Below are 18,744 nucleotides of genomic sequence, written 5' to 3'. Positions count from 1 at the left end.
CTACCTCCTCTGCGGCGCGTTAATTGGAAAGCCGATACAGAGGAGACGAGGTATCGAGTCCAACGAGACCGTTCGATTCGCCGACGAAAGCTGCTCGCTCGTTCCTCGCTATTCGAGAATCGTCCCCTTGACGCGAATTCGTAAGCTCGTTGTACTCGAACGGGAGAGGGGCTTTGATACGTTTTCTTGCAACGAGGTTTTTGTCGGTGTTATTATCCATATCGTCGGTTTTGCGCGTCGGATTACCCGTGTCTCGACGAACCGACGCGAGTCCGGAGAATTATTCCAGTGCATTAGCTGCGAGCGAGTTTATTGCACTCGGGTAACGACCTGGCCTGGACCAACCGCTAATAATTACGTTCCTATATTTCTTTCCACGATTCTATACGTCCTATTGTTCCCCGGCTACGTTTTCTTGCTATGCCGGCGCGGGGGGATCCCCTTTTTGCTCCAGGATGCGCACGACTACGACTTTCTCGGACTCGGATGTTCTCTTAACCCATTCAGCCTGCGGTGCGACTCGAGCTACGCTACCTGAGCCGAAGGTGCCACGCGTCTGCCTCGTAGTTGTTAATGAAGGGGATGACGCCGCTCTAGAGGCTGAAAAAATGGCCTAATTTTGATAATTAATTTCGAGAGTATCGCGAAAAGAATAGGATTTATTTTTACAGGGTTTATTTAACACTTAGTATAGCATAAAGAAAAATTTTTGTGTCGTAATTTTAGCAAAAAATGTCGAAAACAAAGCTAGTCTTTGAAATTGACTTTTGCGACGCACTGACTCATTTTTTGGCCAAAAAATAAATAGTAAATTGTTAACAAAAATGAAAGTTTACATAAAATAAAAAAAACCGCCACGTGTCGCAACGTTGCTCGCGCGTCTAGCTGAGGTTTCCATCGGTCCCCTCTTACGAAGATCCAAATACGAGATCGGTCGTATATCAAGGTGGCCTCGATACGTGAATCGACGAAAGATTTACTGCTAATGGCAACGTCCGATCGATAATAGGATGTGTATTAATTAATCAGCGTCCACGGGGGAGAGATACATATTTTTCGACTCGGTCCTGTATACAGGTATGCTAATGAAATAACGGGAACGCCTTCTCGATTATTGAGACGGTCGTACTCTAACGATCACGCTCGTCCAATCATTTGCGGAGGGCGATGGCGGTGGTAAACAGAACGAACTTTGTTTCTCGATAAGAATTTTCAATAAGAATGTAGTACGTTGTACAAAGTATTTTATTTGAAATTTTTCTCTTGCAATTCGAACGCAACTAGGTGCCAAAATTTTGAAGCAATCAAGGAAGAACTTTCGGAGATTCATTTCTCGTCGTCCCATAGATAAAAATAAATGGAAAAGGTGAAAATTTCGAGCTGCGAAGGTGCGTTCATGGTTGTCGCCACGCCCAGTTGTGCGGACTCGCCCTGTATGGCGATCCCGGAGACATTTGACGACCAGGAATGTCATGGCACGTTTTTTCGCGTTTCGAGGCGAACGGTCAGACGATAAATTTCGACGCGATTGTCGGGGTGGACGCCGCGCACAAAGCGCAATAAGAATTGATTACCTTGTTTCCCGTGAGCTGGTTCGAGCACGTTCTCGCGATCTAGGATCGGTAAACGACGTTTCTCCCAAGTTCGGTAAAAAAAAAAAAAGGGGACTCGATCGGGTCCGTTGTAAACGAGTACCGCGGGTTCGCGTAATGGCTCCATTGTGGCCGATCGTGCGATTTGTTCGAAATACGAGGCATTCCGTGGATACCGTGGATCGACCCACGGTCTCGTCTCCTTCGCTGGAATCCAACCCTCGATTCGAGTGGATCTGCCCTGTTCTCTATTCTCCGATGTCTCTAATCGGTTTTAGCTATGCACCTATCGATTCGCGAAGGAACACGCGGTCAAATGCGAACGACATCAAATAAATTGTATTCGTCAACGAGGGATGATTCTTTACTTGAAAACGAATCGAAAACGAAGAGTGACATTTTTTCATAGAAAGCTTCGTTTTCGTACAAATAAATCGAAAGCTTTGGCTAACCGTGTCTGACCACGACTGGCCAGTTCTACTACTTCTGGTATTGTCTAACGTACCATACCTCTTCTATGCAAACTGCAATTTTTTAAACGATTACAACTAATCGAAATGGACACTGACGTAACGGAAGCAACGTAAATTACCAACGTAAATTAGCAACAATTAGCAAGTAGAAATGGCGAGTAATGGTCAGACACGCTGGTCAAGTCGTCGTAGTTGTCGCTGGTAGTAGATAAATCCTTAATCCTTTCAACCCTAATGGGACGTATACAATTACAATCGAGACTCACGAGATATTGATTGATCCGGGACTATAGAACTATCGAAATCGAAGTCAGAACTCTTAATTATTTACGAGCTTTCGCAAAGTGTTGCTACCTAGCTCACCACTCAATTTTCTATTCCTACATCGAGCCATTTTCTAGAATCCTATTCTCGAATCTATCCCGTTCTCCATTCGTTTCGCGAAATCTGTGTCCATCCGCGAGATTGGTTGAAAGGGGATGGTTCGTAAACGGGAAATCCGCGGCAGAATACGGTCGTTCGTCGAAAGAGAAGATGAAACGGGCTGTCGAGATGGAAGGGGAGAAAAAAGGGAGCCGTAGGTGGCCCCAGCGGGTAAGCAGTAAACCTGCGGCCCTCCAGTGGCCGTATTAATCATTCCGCGGACGAGGGAGCAAGAAGAGAGCCACTCGATGCCAGGAGAGACCAGGTACGCAACGCGCGGACCCAATGCTGCACTCTCCCCGTGAAATACGAGACGTTTCATTAAAGCCATCCGTCGAATCCTTCCGGCCGATAATTATCCCGCTACCAGCCGCCTTAATTGAAGGAACCTGGTGATTTTAGGACGGCCGCGCAATTTTCGTTACTCGACGCCATTTTAAAATAGGGACGTGCCAACCACCCTGCGATCGCTCGGCGAAACCAAAGAAATTGTATGCGTGACCTCTTTGACGGTGGATGACGTTGTGGGTAGTTTTTTATTATTTTTTTTTTTTTTAAATTATTTATTTATAATGGTCGCATGAACAGCAAGGTCTATTAGCGAGCACGGTATAACACAGGGTTACAAATGAATTACAAATTAATCGGACATGTACAATAGTTAAACTTTGTTATATAAATCTACGCTTTCTAAGAACGAAAGAGTCGCAGAGATATTTCTAAGACTGTTAGACAGTCACCGAGATCCGTCGGAAGTTTGAAATCTAGTCGTTTAGATTGAAGCATTGGGCAGTCAAGTAATAACGTTATTACGTTATAGGTATTGGCTGATGTTACAGATACATGTTACTTTATCAATAATATCTTTAGAAAATGACACAATGGGTCCTGTAGGTGTCCAATTAAGAATTTGATGGTACATTAAGTCAGCGTTACTCCTCGAGGTGCGTTTCGACTGGCACTCTCAGCCACGTCGGCCTTGATCTTGCATTAGAAGGTCAGTCAGCGAAGAAAGCAACCGTTGCAGCAATTCCCGAAGGGAAGTCTGCTCGTTCGATTCTGCGGTTTTCCTATTACCAGTGCGGCAAAAAGCCGAGCAGACAAAGCTCGAGGCTTGGCCGGGGCTTCTATCCACGTCGGAGCGATCTCGGGCCATTTGGAAGCTTTTTTCTTGCGTGATATGTGGCAGGGTTGGTTGGAATACTTGGTTAGGCTCGGTTATGTAAATAATACTTTCTTTACGGAGTCGATGCGAATTTGATTCAAACCAAGCAAACACATATCAAATGTTTTTGGTTCTCCAACGAAATTCCATCGTACAGCCTCCTTACAAACAATCATTGAAGACACAGTGTCCTCCCTCTTTAACCCTTTGAAGACAGAATTGAAAATATTTTACTTAACACATTTACCTTTAGACAAATCATTTAAAAATATGCGTGTAAATGAAATTGTGGAGAGGAAATGAGAGGTAACCTATGCGAGGCATCTTTGTGACCAATAGGCGTTTAAAAATTAATTTTAAATTTGTGGCGAGCAGTAGTATAATCAGTTGCCTTGAAAGGGTTAAGCGTCGTTTTCCGTAAATATGGGCGTTCCCAAGTGCAAGGTCCAGACTAAATGGCCTGCCTTTCCCCTCTCCGTGTAAGATAGATCACGACTAGGGACCGAGAAGCATCCAAACGACGAACGACTCGAATTCCTCGTGCATGCCGCGAAAAATGATTGCCTCGAGGCGGAATCGAAACGACGAAGCGTGTTAATAACTGAAATAAATAAGGCACGGCTCTGCGTACGGCCGCTCGGAAAAATCCCCGATAACGTTGGTGCGCAACACGGTTACCAAGTGGACGTAAATCGTAAACGAACGCGAGTCAACAGGGAAGAATTATTATCCGCGCTCGCGTCTGCTCGGGAGGCATAAATCTTAAAATCATGGAAATTCGTCGTAAATCCTGACCGTACAGGAAAATAAGAAACATTGAGCTCGTCGTTGAAGTCGAAGAAATTGACGGGCAACAAAAATTCTGCTAGCAAATGGCACTTTAAAATCGTGTTTTGTTTTCGAATCAGTCATAGCCGACATCCTTTCCCTAATTAATTCTCGACAAATACGATAGAATCGCAGCGAAAGCAACGCGTTTTCGCGGATACGGCCCTGGGCTATCACCTATTCCCGCGTTCGCCAGAAAATCGCGCCCTGTTCGCAAGCTGACGGCACGCGGATGCGCGCCACATGTCCAGCATTCCGTGGCCCTTCTCTCCGTTTCTCTCCTTCCTGCCATTCTCAATCCTGCAATCCTTTCTCCTCACCTCTCGACCATTCCCAGAACTATTAATTAGCCACTTGGTTCGGCTCCGAACGAACGGCTACCGCTCGAAATCTCGCCAGCGACAACGAATCCCTCGATCCGCCTCCTTATCGAACCTCGTTAACTTCCAGGCGAGTTTTATCGAACGCCAAACAGCATCGGCAACATTTTCAGCAGACCGTTGAAGGTGTATGCGTGGCTGATCGCTATCTTTACTGCGTCGATTGATACGTTGTCACGCGAGTTCTTCCGTATCTAAGCGTGTCATTCTTTGGCTCGTTGAAATTTTACAGCGTCTCTGGTAATCTGGTTGAAAAATGTGCGAGTATTTTATTAGTCGAAGGCTATCGGATCTTCCGAGTTCTCACTAAGGAAATCCCTGCTCGTTGATTTCGTCGTCCGTTATTCGAATGAAATTTTGCTCAGCGGCCTTCGTTGGCGCGGTTCCGTCACCTTTCAGCTTCGCTCGCGATTCGTAGGAGCGGCGAGGTGGCAGGCTTAAGCCGCGCGGTCGCGTCTTCATCTCGCGAGACACGCGTTACGGGAATATAATGAAGCTTTTCTCTCTCTTGTTCCATCGTCGGTTCTCGGCCGGCGTCCCTGTCCCACGCCATCACCTCTTACAGGCCGCGACGGATTTAATTAGAGCCGCATTGCCTCCAGATACGCGCGGCTGTCCGAAGATAATTTCGCCTCGCCTACCGTCCCGCGGCTAACGAAATTAAGGCGGTCCTTAATGAGCGTGGAAATACCCTCGGACCGTCCATAAACCTCTCCGGGCGTCGTACGTACTTTCGAGTAACGATAATTACAAGCTGGAAAGCGGTCGTACGCGCCGCCGTTGTCAATGAAATTATTTTCGGCCGAGACGTCTTCATCAGTCTCGACGAGATGATCGTTTGGAATTTTTGTTGGACCGATACCGAACGAGTCATCGAAACTAGATTATTTCGATTCGATTTCTACCAAGTTTCGTCGAGAAATGCTCGGTACTTTTCTTTTTCAACGAAAACTAACGAATGGATTTTAGCCTATTCGGTTTTCGGAGTTTCAAAATATCGTAGTTATCGAAACGACTAATATCTCCAGGAATTAATCGTATTACTCTTTTCGCGGGAACGTATAGAGCAACCAAAAAAAAAAAAAAAATCACAGGCGGACAGATTTTGAATCTCGATCTTACGTCCCGAAAGTACAAGCCTCCTGACGTCTCCGAGAAGAAGGGAGAACCGCTTGGAAATTTACGCGGAATGCGTCCGTTGTCTCTTGCACTGCGACCCAGTCTCGCAATTATCCCGCCGGCTAATTGCGTCAGGCTAATTAAATTCGAGATGCGTCGCGCGAGCGTGACGCGAGCCTAGAATAATGCAACCATTGAAACGAAACACGAAACTTCTGCGCGATCTCCCTGTTTTGACTCCTACGATTTTCCACCAATCCAGATGAAATTTAACATAGCGTTTCTTTGTGCGTTTACTGGAAAGTATGTGCCACTTGGGTCGGAGAAATATTAGCTAAACGATCTCAGGGTTTCTAACCGTTACGGGACTCGTACGAGTCCCCCGGTAACTGGACTAGGTTCGATGCGCCGGAACTCGAGAAGGTACGAACTCTCGCCGAGAAACGGGAGTCGAGTGGCTTACCTCGGAAGACGAGGAATCGCGAACGGTCCCCGGTAGTCGATTACGGGGGTCCCCCTAATTAATCGACGCACGGGAAAGACACGGTTGGTTCGGCTCGCTCGAAATCTTCCGGAAATCACGGCCTAGGCGCAGAACTGCGTTACGAACGTGGGAATCGTTTTCAGAGTGCACGCCGCCGTGAAACTATCGCGCCGATTACATCTCTCTGTTTACTCTCCTGGAAAATCAACGTTATTTATGAGCGCGTCCGGTCGAGTGGCCTGGACGGGAGCAGGAAATTTTGTTGCAATTATAATTGACCAGTCGTCGCTGATCCAGACCACGGGAATCCTTCGGGGGAGTTCTTACTCTTAACTTCCTGCCGGCGTCGGGCTTACGGTGGCTGTTTAGGAACATGTAGGAACAGATCCTTGATGTTTATTATGTATATTATTGGACGTGGTTATTAATTCCGTGCCTATTTGGAGGAAACTTGTTTTATAACGAATTTCAATTTCACATACGAAATACCGACCGAATGCTTCTATTTAAAGTACAGTCATAGCTGATCGAATGTAAACACGCGTAATTAATTTCTACACCTGTTACATAGTATATTACATATTATTATTTCTAAAGAAAAATGGTGCATCTGGAACGCGAAAGAGAAAAAATTTCTCTTTCGTTTCCGGTTGGAACGGGGGCAGGTCGACCTTGAGATTCGAATCTCCCCCGGGGGAACACGGCTGGAGGAACATCGGGAAACAACAGCGGGGAATCAGTCGGAACACCAGTGGTCGTTTTGTCCGGTGGAGTTCATCTGACCCCGGAATTCCGCGCGAGTCTCGTGGCCTCTCGTGACTGCGACCCGCGTTGTGTTATTCAAATGCGGCCCGCAGGGGGGAAAGAAAAGAAGCAGCCGGAGAGATCGAAGTCATTCCCTTTCCTTGTACAGCCACCGGTGATAGTATCTGGGCCCACCCGAATCGGCCGTGTATATCTAATGCGTTCGCGAGCTCCCGTCCTGCTCGTTTCCTCTCTTCGCGCGTCGTTGCCCTCTCGATGGCCTCCATCCACTCGACGACCCAACCCATAGACTCCTAGCACCGTGTTACAGAGCCTCGCGAATCCCAAAGGTTCGCGTGAAAAATCCTGGATGGAGATTTTTCAGGATGGTGGATTTCGAATCCGATGGTTTTATCGTGAAATTTCGTTTGGGAACCGGGGTAAACTGATGTTTACCTAACTGAGTCTGAAGACTTGAAGGCTAAAAGTTTGGAATCTAAAGGCTTGGATTCTAAAAGTTTAGAGTGTAAAAGTTTGGAGTTTAAAGGCTTGGATTCTAAAAGTTTAGAGTGTAAAAGTTTGGAGTTTAAAGGCACCGAATTTGAAGATTCGAAGTCTAAAAGTTTGGAATGTAAAGATTTTGAGTCTAAAAGTTTAGAGTCTAAAAGTCTAGAGTCTAAAAGTTTGGAGTTTAAAGGCTTGAAATTTTCAAGACTCGAGGTCCAAAAGTTTGGAATCTAAAGATTTGGAGTCTAAAAGTTTCGATTCTAAACGTTCGGAGTTTAAAGGCTTGAAATCTGAAAACTTGGAGTCTAAAGGTTTGGAATCCGAGGGCGTCACTTTATCTACGCGATCATTACCACACCCCGCGATTCGCGTTCTCATTCAACTTCATCTTCTTTTGTACAGGAATCGTGGATACTACGATACCATAGACTGTAATATTTTATTTAGTAACAATCAGCAAAAGCATGCGACTATCGACGAGTGCTTCGAATTTCAACAAATACTGCCTGTAGTTTCTGAAAATCCCTCGGGTCACGAAATGTCGATCGTGAAGCGTTTCGAAGCAATTTCCACGGGTGCAATGGCCCCCACTGTGCACCAAATGGAAAAGCGTGAACGCGACGACGGTCAAGGTCGCGGTGAAAAACCTACCACGCCTCGGAATCGAGCAGCTCGGAGATAGAGCCGTGATTGACGGGGAGAAAGGAAGATCCGCGAGGGGAAGAAATTAATTGCCGCGCGTCAAGAGGCGACCACGGGAGAGGTTCTCCGTTGGAAAAGAGAGAGGCGCCGGCGCGCTTAATGGAAGTAATTTAACGTGGAATATTGTGTACCGCGGGAACGCGTTTAAATCGCCGCCTAAATCGTTTCAAATGATTGATACGTGCGCTACGCGGACATTTCGTTCTCAGGGGGATGAAGTAGGTGGTGGAGAGGGGTGCTCGTTACGCGAATTACCTATTGAATCGCGGTGGCGGGGAAAACCCACGTAATTGTCCGGAAAAATAAATCGCAAGAGGGAAACGCAAGAAACGGGGTAATTTACGGGCTTCTTTTCCCAGTTTCCGACAGGCTCCCTCTCTCTCTCTGTCGGGTTCTTTGTTGCGCTGGATAGTCCAAACGTGGGCAACAGTTTATTCGAGTAACAAACAATGGAACGATTGGCTCCAAAAATTTCTTCTTTACACTTTTGCACGGTGTATCATAGAAGCACGAATATATATATATATATATATATATATATATATATAAATTTGATCGCGAATGATTATACACATCGATACGAATCTCCGTGTCCAATTTTGTCGTTCGTCAATTCAAAGGTCCCTCAAATTCGAATTTCGCGCACTCGACGTTCTACTCCAATTTTTCCAATCGGAACATTTGAACATTCGAACATATCACATTCAAACATCACGTTCAAACATCACGTTCAAACATCACGTTCGACGGTCCGTTTTCGAAATCAAGTGATTACGTGGCCAACAAACCGGAACTACGATTCGACGATTACAGGCAGCCCCGTGCAAGTACCGCGTCGTATTTCACACGACCAGGCCAGTTTCCCGGAGACTCTAACGAACCCCTCCTGTAATTAGGGACCGCATTGTGTTCGGTTCGAATGCGATGGGACTGCACGCATGACCCGTAACGAATGTACGGTACACGTGGCTTGAGAAAATTGAGATTCACGCGCCGCCGTTCCCGCTGGAGAATTACGAGCCTGGATACAATGGGAGGGACGCTAACTGGATCGACGGACTGCTGCTCTTTCCGCGGGATCGAGTCGCTGATAAGACGCGCGTGTACTCTTCTGGGATGGATAACTTGTAGTATCTTCGGTGGTAGAGTTTTAGGGTGAATTGAACTTGATCACTCGTTCCATTTAAGGTCTGTTTACACGTATCCGTAACGTGTCGGTTCCGTATCCGTTCAGTTCCGTAATATTCCATCAGTGTCAGTGATTTTAAATATTTTTTTGTTGCTTTTGAATGGACGCGTTCACGCGCGTGTAAATAAACCTTTACGCTGCTCGAATCGTATACTTTTAAGGGTCTCTTTTGTTTCGAGACAACTTTCGCGATTCTTTTCGCCTAGGGACATCTAGACTCCAAGTTCCGCGGGCTTATCGAGTTTACACGGTTTCGAGTAGACGTAGACGCCTCATCCTCGGTGCCGTTACCCGCACTCGTGTCAATATTCCACGCAACTGGCCAGCCCGATCGGTCGATCGGCATAATTCGATAGTCGGGAAGCCTCGTTTCCTCGGAGTTGACGCTTAACGTATCGACACTTTACATAAACCTATTCTTATCGTCATGGCCATTGCGAATTGGAGCTCTTGTGAAATACACTGTTAATCCAGAACTAGGATTTCATTTGGGGACCTGCGGAGAAATACGTAAATTTCGTACGGGAATTAAACAACCCTTGGCTTCGTAAGGTACGCAAAGAATTGTTCTTGGCGAGGAACGAGCCAAGTGAAAAATAAAGACGAATAAATAACAACGAATGCACCTATGATTCCGAAGGTAATTTCCAAGTCGTTCGACTCCGTCTTGGTATGTTCAGCGTTAACCCCGATAGCTCGGTGTATCGGCGAGCCTAATGAAACGGGCGTCGTCGAAAGAGGACAGGTGAAACGCTCGAGCAGCTCGAAGCAACGCGTTGGAAGACGGGCTCGTGACCCATGACGGCCTCCATGAGCCAACCCGGGAGGACGTGTATCCCGTTCCTCCAGCCAGGTGGAAAAGAGAGAGGGATCAGCGGCTCCTATGCCACGTACGCTACCTCCATTACTTCGATATTATTATACCCGCAGCTTTATATCTCACGGCGTGATCTTCGTTTTGCAGCGGCGCATCCGGTGCCCAGCGCGGAATTGCGGCGTGCCCAGGCCACCTTTAATGCCGCTCGTTCTCGCGATTCTCTTTTATTATTTACCGCGTTGGATATCGTCGATCGCGCGTACGTTCGTGCCCGAGCACGTGGACATGCAAATCGACCGCGGGGCTTGTACGCAATTATCGTTCATTAAATATCCCTGGCGATAACAACGCGTTTTAGCGTCGCTATAGATCGCGAACAGGAGAAATTCCGACGGAAGTCGCGGGTGGCGCGACGGGGTACAGGCACCGGCGTTGATCGATCGATTCAATCGATTCTCGATGAGGCTCAGCAGTCTGAGCGTTTAGGTGAAACGAATTCTTGGTTTATTAGGCGTAGAAAGTAATTCCGTGTCGAAGGTCGGTGCTTTACCGTGTAATCAATGATCGAATATTGCGTTATTTATTTATTTATTTATTTATTTATTTCAATATACGGACATAAGCCAGTATAAAATTGACGCAATAAAGTAAATAGTAAACAAAGATAGTTGACAGTTGACAAATAAACGAATATATACAAATATTAACAAACAATCAAAACGAAGTTAACGCAGATGAATCGCGGGATTACCTATCAAAAGTTTGTGCGTTATAATTATATATAATAAATGACAGAGAGTCGAAGAATTAATTTCTACACCTGGACGTTTCGTTGCGAGCTATCCAACGCGAGGACGTCTCGCGTACACGTCGAGCGGTATCTGGGCGTCTAATCTGTTCATTAGTCCTAATATATCGAGCGATAGCCACCCGCTCTCCCATCAGATATTACTCGCCGTGTCATCGGGGGTCTCGTTTTACGACCTCGACCGTCTCGGGGACCCAGTCGTTCCCGATCGACAGGGAACCCTCTCCTCTCTGCACTTTCGTTTACCGGTTTCCGGAATGGGACGGCTCCGCTGACTAATTAACGTCTTAACGACCGCGTGTGTACGGCTACAGGGCGAAACCCTCGGGACACAATCCACCCGAATGACTCCTTCGCTTTTGGCCCTGATGGACGGGGACGAGTGTCTTTGGATCCTAAGGGCGACTTCAGAGGGTAAAATGGGTCGATCGTATATTTAGTACCTTTTGTCCGCATGAAATTCTATTTTAATATAGTTCACGTTCGTTCGCGAATGATGCTGGATGCGTGAATGAATTATACAAATATATACAGTCAGTGTAATAAGTAGACTGCGGATCTTTATGCATTTATAGAAAATTTGAATGTGCAAGAAACTACAAAATGCAAACAATACGCAAGAATATAAAAAAGATTGAAAGTAAAGTTCGTGTTACAATATTTGCAGAATAAAATAAATTCCTGTTTAGGTTGAATTTTTATAGGCCAGTTCGCGAATATTTTACTTTGCATAAAGATCCGCAGTCTGGTAATAAGTATTCGTACAGGTATCATTTATTTAAATTAAGGTACCATTAAATTAAATTTATTTAAATTTATATTAAATTAACTTATTACACTAATTGTAGTTCAAGAATTATGCTGAACGTGTACGCGAATTATACAAATACAATTCACGTGTTATTCATGATGACGTTAGACGAGTACACGAACTACATCGATACGATTCACGACGATTAGCGGCCTCTCAATTTCTGTGTCTTAAAAGCGTGTTTTTCGTGGCTCGAGTGCAACGACACCAAAATAACGGAGATTCGTCGGACGAAAGTAAAAGGTGTGTTTCATTGACGAAACACCTGCCCGGAGAATTACGCTCGAGCCCGAGCAATCAGTCACCGATTTTAATTATAGCTCGTCCCGTTTACCTGACAGCGATCGTCTCGATCGCGAGAAATTGCTGAGCCAACGACCGCTAACCGTCGAACCTGAAGATTCTTCGCGAATATCGCTCCTCTGACTAATTACATTCCGAACCCTTCCGTCGAAGGGTTGAGTGCGCGTCCAGTGGGCTGGGAACAGGGAGTGGAGACGATCGTACGATCCTACATCCAATTACCTAGCGACGATTGGCAGCGATCCAAAGATAAATTCGGTTCCTTGATTGCTGCTCGCCGGCGGCCGCTTTGACTCCTTATCGTCGGGAGAAGATAGCTGGGATTTTAGTGGTCCCGGGCCCCCGTTCGGCCCAATAAGCTGCTCCCCTCAGCGATTCCGAAACGCTTTCGGGGGGAAAAACGTTTACGGGACACTCGGGAACTCGGGTCTGTTTCGATGCCTCCGGAAACTCTCGAACAGCTAGAGATTTAGAGATTGCAACTTCTGCTTTCACCTTGGGATAGGAACGAACGCGAAGAGGATTCCGTTTTCGTGCCGGGAAACGCCACATTTGCCGCGACGACTCTGTGCCCCGCGAGTTTACCACGGGTACCCGGTTCAGCGTGGCAGCGTTTAAGCAGTTCGTAGAGGCGTTTTATCGCACGTGAGAACTCGGCCGCCAAAGTAGAGCGATCCGTGTAATCGGTGGACGCCGCGGCAGTTAAAAAGAACGCTAAGCGCACCCGTTGCGAAGAGCGCCAGAGGCCGAGGAAACGGTAATAACCGTCCGCATTAGCATGTTGCCTTTTTGCCTCCAGCGGCGGTGCACCGCCGGCGTTTGGAATCGTTTCGTCTGGAACCGCTTGAAATCGTCGTGAAAGCTTTCGAAAAGCTCGAGGCTAGCGTAAATTGTCTAAAATAAAAAAAAAAAAAATGAGAAAGCGTAGGTAGATAAGTCTTCCGAAAGTAGTTGGAGAGTTAGAATAATGTTGATAAATCAGCTTTCCATTTCTTCCTCGGTCGTCCGACTCGAAATTCCTAGGGTGGATCGTACCAGAGCCTTCCTCCTTCCTCCTCGAGGAAAAAGTGGCCAACTTAACAGCGTTAAACTCGCGAGTAAACGCGAATCGTAAAAACCGGTGTCCGCGCTGGAGCGTTTCAAGGATGGAAAACCGCAACCGCGGCCATCAGGATTTAGTCCCATCTCGTACGCTAATAACATCGTCTGGCTTGTAAATAAAGCTTCTTTCGCTGCGGAGAATCTTCGGTGGGCAATTTCCTCGAGGACTCGAGAGTACGTACCTCGGTTGGAAAACGTCGAGATATCCGAGAGAAGAGATAATAGCCGCGATCGTTGCCGATGAATTTTCATTCGCCGTCGTAACCAACTTGTAATTCTCCGGTGTAAATTCCCCCGCGATCGGACGAGGGGCGTTTCGAGCAGATTGCGAGATTCCGTCGATGTCGTAAGATTTCGGTTTTGTTGTCCACGTAGCCACGCACGTGCAGAGGAGTTGGGCTCACGGCTGCACGTCATGTACCACGCCTAGAAAGCAGCACGATTCTCGAGTCGTAGACCAACGTCGAGATAGTATCGGTGGCATGGATCGGCGTCCAACTCGGCCGGGAGTCCGGCTCTAATGGCCTGCGGGCACGACGATCGGTCAGAAATCGACTCGCGGCTCCGCTGCTCTCTACGCTCGACCTTCCAGCGATAGCTTGGTCGCTGTACCGAGTGTAACAGTTCAGGAAAAGGCCGCATTGTTTTCTTCGGAGGCTGTCCGAGCGAGTTTCGGAAGTAGGGCACGCGGAACGAATGGCGCCGCGTGTCTTAGACCGCACAGAGCGCAAGAAAAACGCATGGACCAGAAGTCGGGAATCATTGATCGATCCTGTTCAATTTTATGAACGCTGCAATTACCAAATTACCTTACGACTTTCGTAGCATTTATTTTACGTAATCGATTTCATCGCGAACGTATGAGATTTACGATCTAGTTACTCGCGAAAAGCTGAGGAAAAAGTTCGGAGAATGGAGCGTAGAAATGGAGTGCACGGTGTCTCGTCGCAGCCATCGGTAGTCGTTCGTTTTCTTGCGTCGCATTTCCAGGTCACTGGGAAGAGGCCGATCGGAAACACGGCTCCCCGATTCTCTTCTTTCCGTTGACCCTTTTTCTCGTTACTTTGGACGACCCTTTCGTCGTCGAACACGCTCGGCATTCGGAGCGTGAAAATTCGGGGAGCGACGAGAGAAAATCCTCTCGGAAGAGAACGCGAGCAAATGGACCGTCTGCCCCCGGAAATATCGCGAAAAGAGGAATTCCCGCGATCGTCGACACTCGACGCTCCTCCGTTTCCTTCTTTTTCGTCACCTGTTATCGAAAGGACGAACAGTTGCGGTCGAGGCTGGAAGAAATTTAATTCTTATAGATTCGACAATTTTATATACGTTGGTATTTAAGTATACAAACAAAAACGGAGATACATTTTAATGAATTTATATGGCACCTTTTCTCAGAGTCGATACCTCGCGCAAAAAGCCACCGAAATTTTGCATTCTGCCATTTTGCAATCCGACGCTTGGTTGCCTGGATACAAGTAGTCGAAGTTGCGTTGAGACCAGGCCTTGGATTGTAAAATGGAAAAGATATTTTCGATTCGTATTTACACGGAGATTGTTGCTAACGAATCCGTACTTTTTTCTGTTTCAGCAAAAGGTGAAATTCTGGTTCGCGACGGGAGGCGCAGGATTTTGCATCAGCAGGGCTCTCGCGCTGAAAATGACGCCAGTGGCTGGGTGAGTTTGCGTTCTCGTTACAATTTTTCCCTTGATCCTTCGCCTTGTCCTCTCTCCCGTTCGACGTGACTTCGCGAATCGTTCGAGTCGTGATTTTTTACCGATTCGTCGCTCGTGGCCTCCTTTTTTGCGAGGTCCCCTTTGCTGTAATGTGTTCGATCCTTAACGAGCGGGAATTCACCTTGTAAACTGGGTGAGCTGTCCATCGTGCACCTTCTTGACAGTGCTCCTCCAAACCGGGAGACTTATTTTCACAAATCAATAATATTCGTAATCTTTTATCTTTGTACAAACCTTGTAATAAAAGTTACGTATAATCGTTTTAGTCCAGATCAATCCGTCCGGAGGATTTTTCTAATTTTCTCGAAAAAGTAGCACGATGACCCCCACGGCTAACCATCGAATTCATCGATAAGTAACAGCCAAATCTAATGTTCCTTTTAATCGAATCAATTTCCCCCGGAATTCAATCGTCTGAGATCGTTCATCTCCAAATCTCGCGCAGGTGTCTACGTTCCAAGCTCGTTTCGGCACCTTTCAGAGCTTAACGCGGCTAACGCGATGTGAAAATGCGCATTATCGATCGCGTTCCGGTGGAACGTGTCTCCTTTTGTACCGCGTGGTCGCCATCCGTTTCTACCTGACGAGGATCGAGCAGCTTGGAGCATGCGCCGAGTCATCCTCGGGGATCTCGACGGAGCCACGATTGATCGTTTTCCTCGATCCGCGATTACCACTTGCCTCTTAACGATACGACATACCGTTCTGCTTCCATTTTTTGTTTCTTCTTTTTTAATTAGCTCCTGAAATCGTGTCGGTAGAAAGTTATCGAGTCACTCATAAATTAATGGTTTCTCGATCGTTTGAACGCTTTCACGAGGTACGTGAAATCAAGGGTAGTTGGTGGCGATTTCGATTAACGAATCGTCGATAGTTGTTTATCTCGAGATCGAGGAGAGGAGGAAGACGAAGAAGACTCTGTTTGTCGTTGCGCTATGTTATTTTAGATTCACGCAGCTACTCGATTAGTCGACGTTCCGTAGACGACGTCGGATCCAGACGCGGTCGCTCCACTTGAGGGCTAATGGCGCGCAATCAAAATTGTTTATCGCGACGCGCATACGTCGCGGTCATCTTCGCGTTATTATCAATAAGTTCGTCTCGAGGAGCAATTCGTCGAGCTCGGAGCGACGTTTACGCCGCGATTGCGCGAGTTCTTCCAGGGGGCTCCCCTCCGACCCCCCGCGCGCCGCCCCCCTCCCACCTCGTCTTCTCGTAAATCATTATTTACGCCTTACGCAGTGGCCTGCCGTCTGTCCTCGGTACTCGGCGACTGTACCTCTTCTCCTCGGACGCGCAGAACTTGCGCTTGGGTCGATTGGGCAGGTTGCTCTACCGGTAGCTTAATACACTTTATCGCTAAAGCAGGCAGCTCCGTTGGTAACATTAGCGCTCGATAGATAAGGTAGGTCGTTCTAGCGATAACGTAGGGCGCTCTGTCGATAAATCCTAAAACTATCTTAGCGATTTTAGATACTGGAACGGATTAGAATTGCAAGGAAAAGAGTTGGACGATTGTAACCGGCAAAAAGCCCAGCACCTGGGAGGGCCCTCGAATCAAGCTCTCGATCTCTCCCTCTTCCTTTCTCTGTCCCGTTTCCCAGTCGTTCTCGTCCACGTTCTTCCGTCCGCTCCGCGTAGTATACACGGTCCTGGCATTATCCTGCCTCCTGTACGCTCGTTCCTTTCGTGTTGCAACACGTCCGCGGAACAACAACGGACCAGGGACGCCGGGAGGAGGAACGGAGGAAAGGAGTGGCAAGTGCATCGAACCGCTTTCTCATTCAGGGACGTTGCCACTACTCTCCCTCGTTTCTTTCTTGTTTTCTTGGTTGCGCCGCGGACGGGACCGATTGAAGAGTATTCGATGCTCCACTTTTCTTTTTTCTTTTTTTTTTTTTCGTTATACGTCGAGACGTCGACAGGGGAGTGGCGGGAAAAACTGGGATTCGGGGCTTCGAGCGTGCAGGAGCTGAGAGTCGGCGACTTTTGGTAGCTAATGGGGTGGGAATGGTGGAGCAATTTAGGTTGCTCTTTTCAAGAATTCAACTCTTTGGTGACTTTCGTGACTCTTTGACGCGTTGCAGCGGTTGGTTATGCAAAACCTGAATTGGTCAAAGGTTTTATCGACAGAGCTTCCTATATTATCGTTGGGAAAACCTGCTTTATCCGTAGAGAGTTGAATATTGCCAGCAGAGCTGTCTACTTTATCGATCAAGCGTGTTACATTACCGACAGAGCGATCTGCTTTATCTGTTGTCTCGAAAGCGGTGAACCGTTATTCGTAAATGGCTGTCGAGGCTTCATACGTGGATGGCACGAGAGTCAACGCCTCGATTACACCAGTTTCCCCCTGAACGCTTCGCGATTCGGCGATTGTAGCTTCGATTGCACTTTTATCTAGCGCAACTCGTGATTAACGACGCGAGCTAGACTTCTGTTGGTTCCATTGGGCTTCACTCGGAGCTATTTCCAGCCGTGGCTGTTCGTTATTTACGATGCTCCGCGTTCATAACGGTGCACTGAAAGCTGGCGTATGGCGATCGTAACTCTCTCACTGATTTTCTATTATCGCCGCTCGCATCGCGGGCCTTATTAATAGCTGGAAAAATCGCGCTTATGGTTTCTCAAATAGTTCACGGCACGCTTCCTGTACCCATCGCTCGTTTTATTCGCGAGAAAGCGTCACGCCCACCGATGGAACCCGTTCTACGTTTCTCGAAAGCGGATTCAAGAAGAGTAACGTGTAAAAATTGATAATATTTGGCGCGTAAAAAAAGAAACAAATGGCTCCGTAACGCGACACGCGCGCAGATGAGCGTAGAAGCGATCGCAAGTATCGATAGGGAACGGGTTACGAACAGAGTCGAACGCGATCTCGGTGCACAGGGAATGCGAGGAATTTTTGCAACGTATCAGCCGTCGATCGCGTGCAACGAGGAGGGAGGACGACTGGTTTTCTCGTGGTTCGTCGAGGAGATGGGTCTTAATTAACGACGAACGCAACAGGTCTGGTCACAATGGGCCTACGGAAGGCTGATTGCCACCCACGTGCACGCACGACCACAGGAAACTCGATTCCGCGCGGACAATATATCTGTGTTTCCATCATTTCCTTGTTATACGGCCCTCGACGGCTCGGGGGCCGAAAGTACACGGACCAATCGCGTTGGGAACACGTTTCACGGACTTCTCTACCTGGAACTGCAATCGAGAGACACGGGGACGCTTTTATCTTTCACCTGAAACGATTAATCATATTCGAAGGGGGGAGTCTCGGGCCTCGGAGCGATCGTTCGCTTTGGGAAAGGAAAAGGTGTAAGAAGGAGGCTTTATTATCGATGTTTGTTAGGCTCCTCGGCTATTTGTTTACGGTAAAAGTAAGAATTTCGTGTGCAGGGTGAGATATTTAAAGCGAGGCACCCAAGTAATTCGGTTGGTTTTAATAATGGAAAGAAACGGGACACCTACGAAACGAAATTGGACGACTCTTACTTCATTACGAACGATTGAGAAACGTCGGAATGGAGAAGTGGGTTTTCGGAACCGACGAGTGGAATC

The 18,744-nt window shown here is 47.2% G+C and overlaps 1 protein-coding gene across 1 annotated transcript in view; it reads left to right on the top strand.

The window, feature by feature from the left end:
* Positions 1 to 18,744, top strand: part of LOC128887243 (fringe glycosyltransferase) — a 74,815-nt gene that overhangs the window by 42,698 nt on the left and 13,373 nt on the right. Inside the window, exon 6 of the mRNA XM_054142931.1 lies at positions 15,038 to 15,123. Coding sequence (XP_053998906.1) covers positions 15,038 to 15,123 — 86 coding nt within the window. The remainder of the gene's footprint in view (positions 1 to 15,037; positions 15,124 to 18,744) is intronic.

This window comes from Hylaeus anthracinus, unplaced genomic scaffold, assembly GCF_026225885.1.
Source record: "Hylaeus anthracinus isolate JK02 unplaced genomic scaffold, UHH_iyHylAnth1.0_haploid 11985, whole genome shotgun sequence".
Classification (NCBI taxonomy): domain Eukaryota; kingdom Metazoa; phylum Arthropoda; class Insecta; order Hymenoptera; family Colletidae; genus Hylaeus; species Hylaeus anthracinus.
Note: the sequence above shows the minus strand (reverse complement) of the source record. Positions and strands in the feature narration are given on the sequence as shown.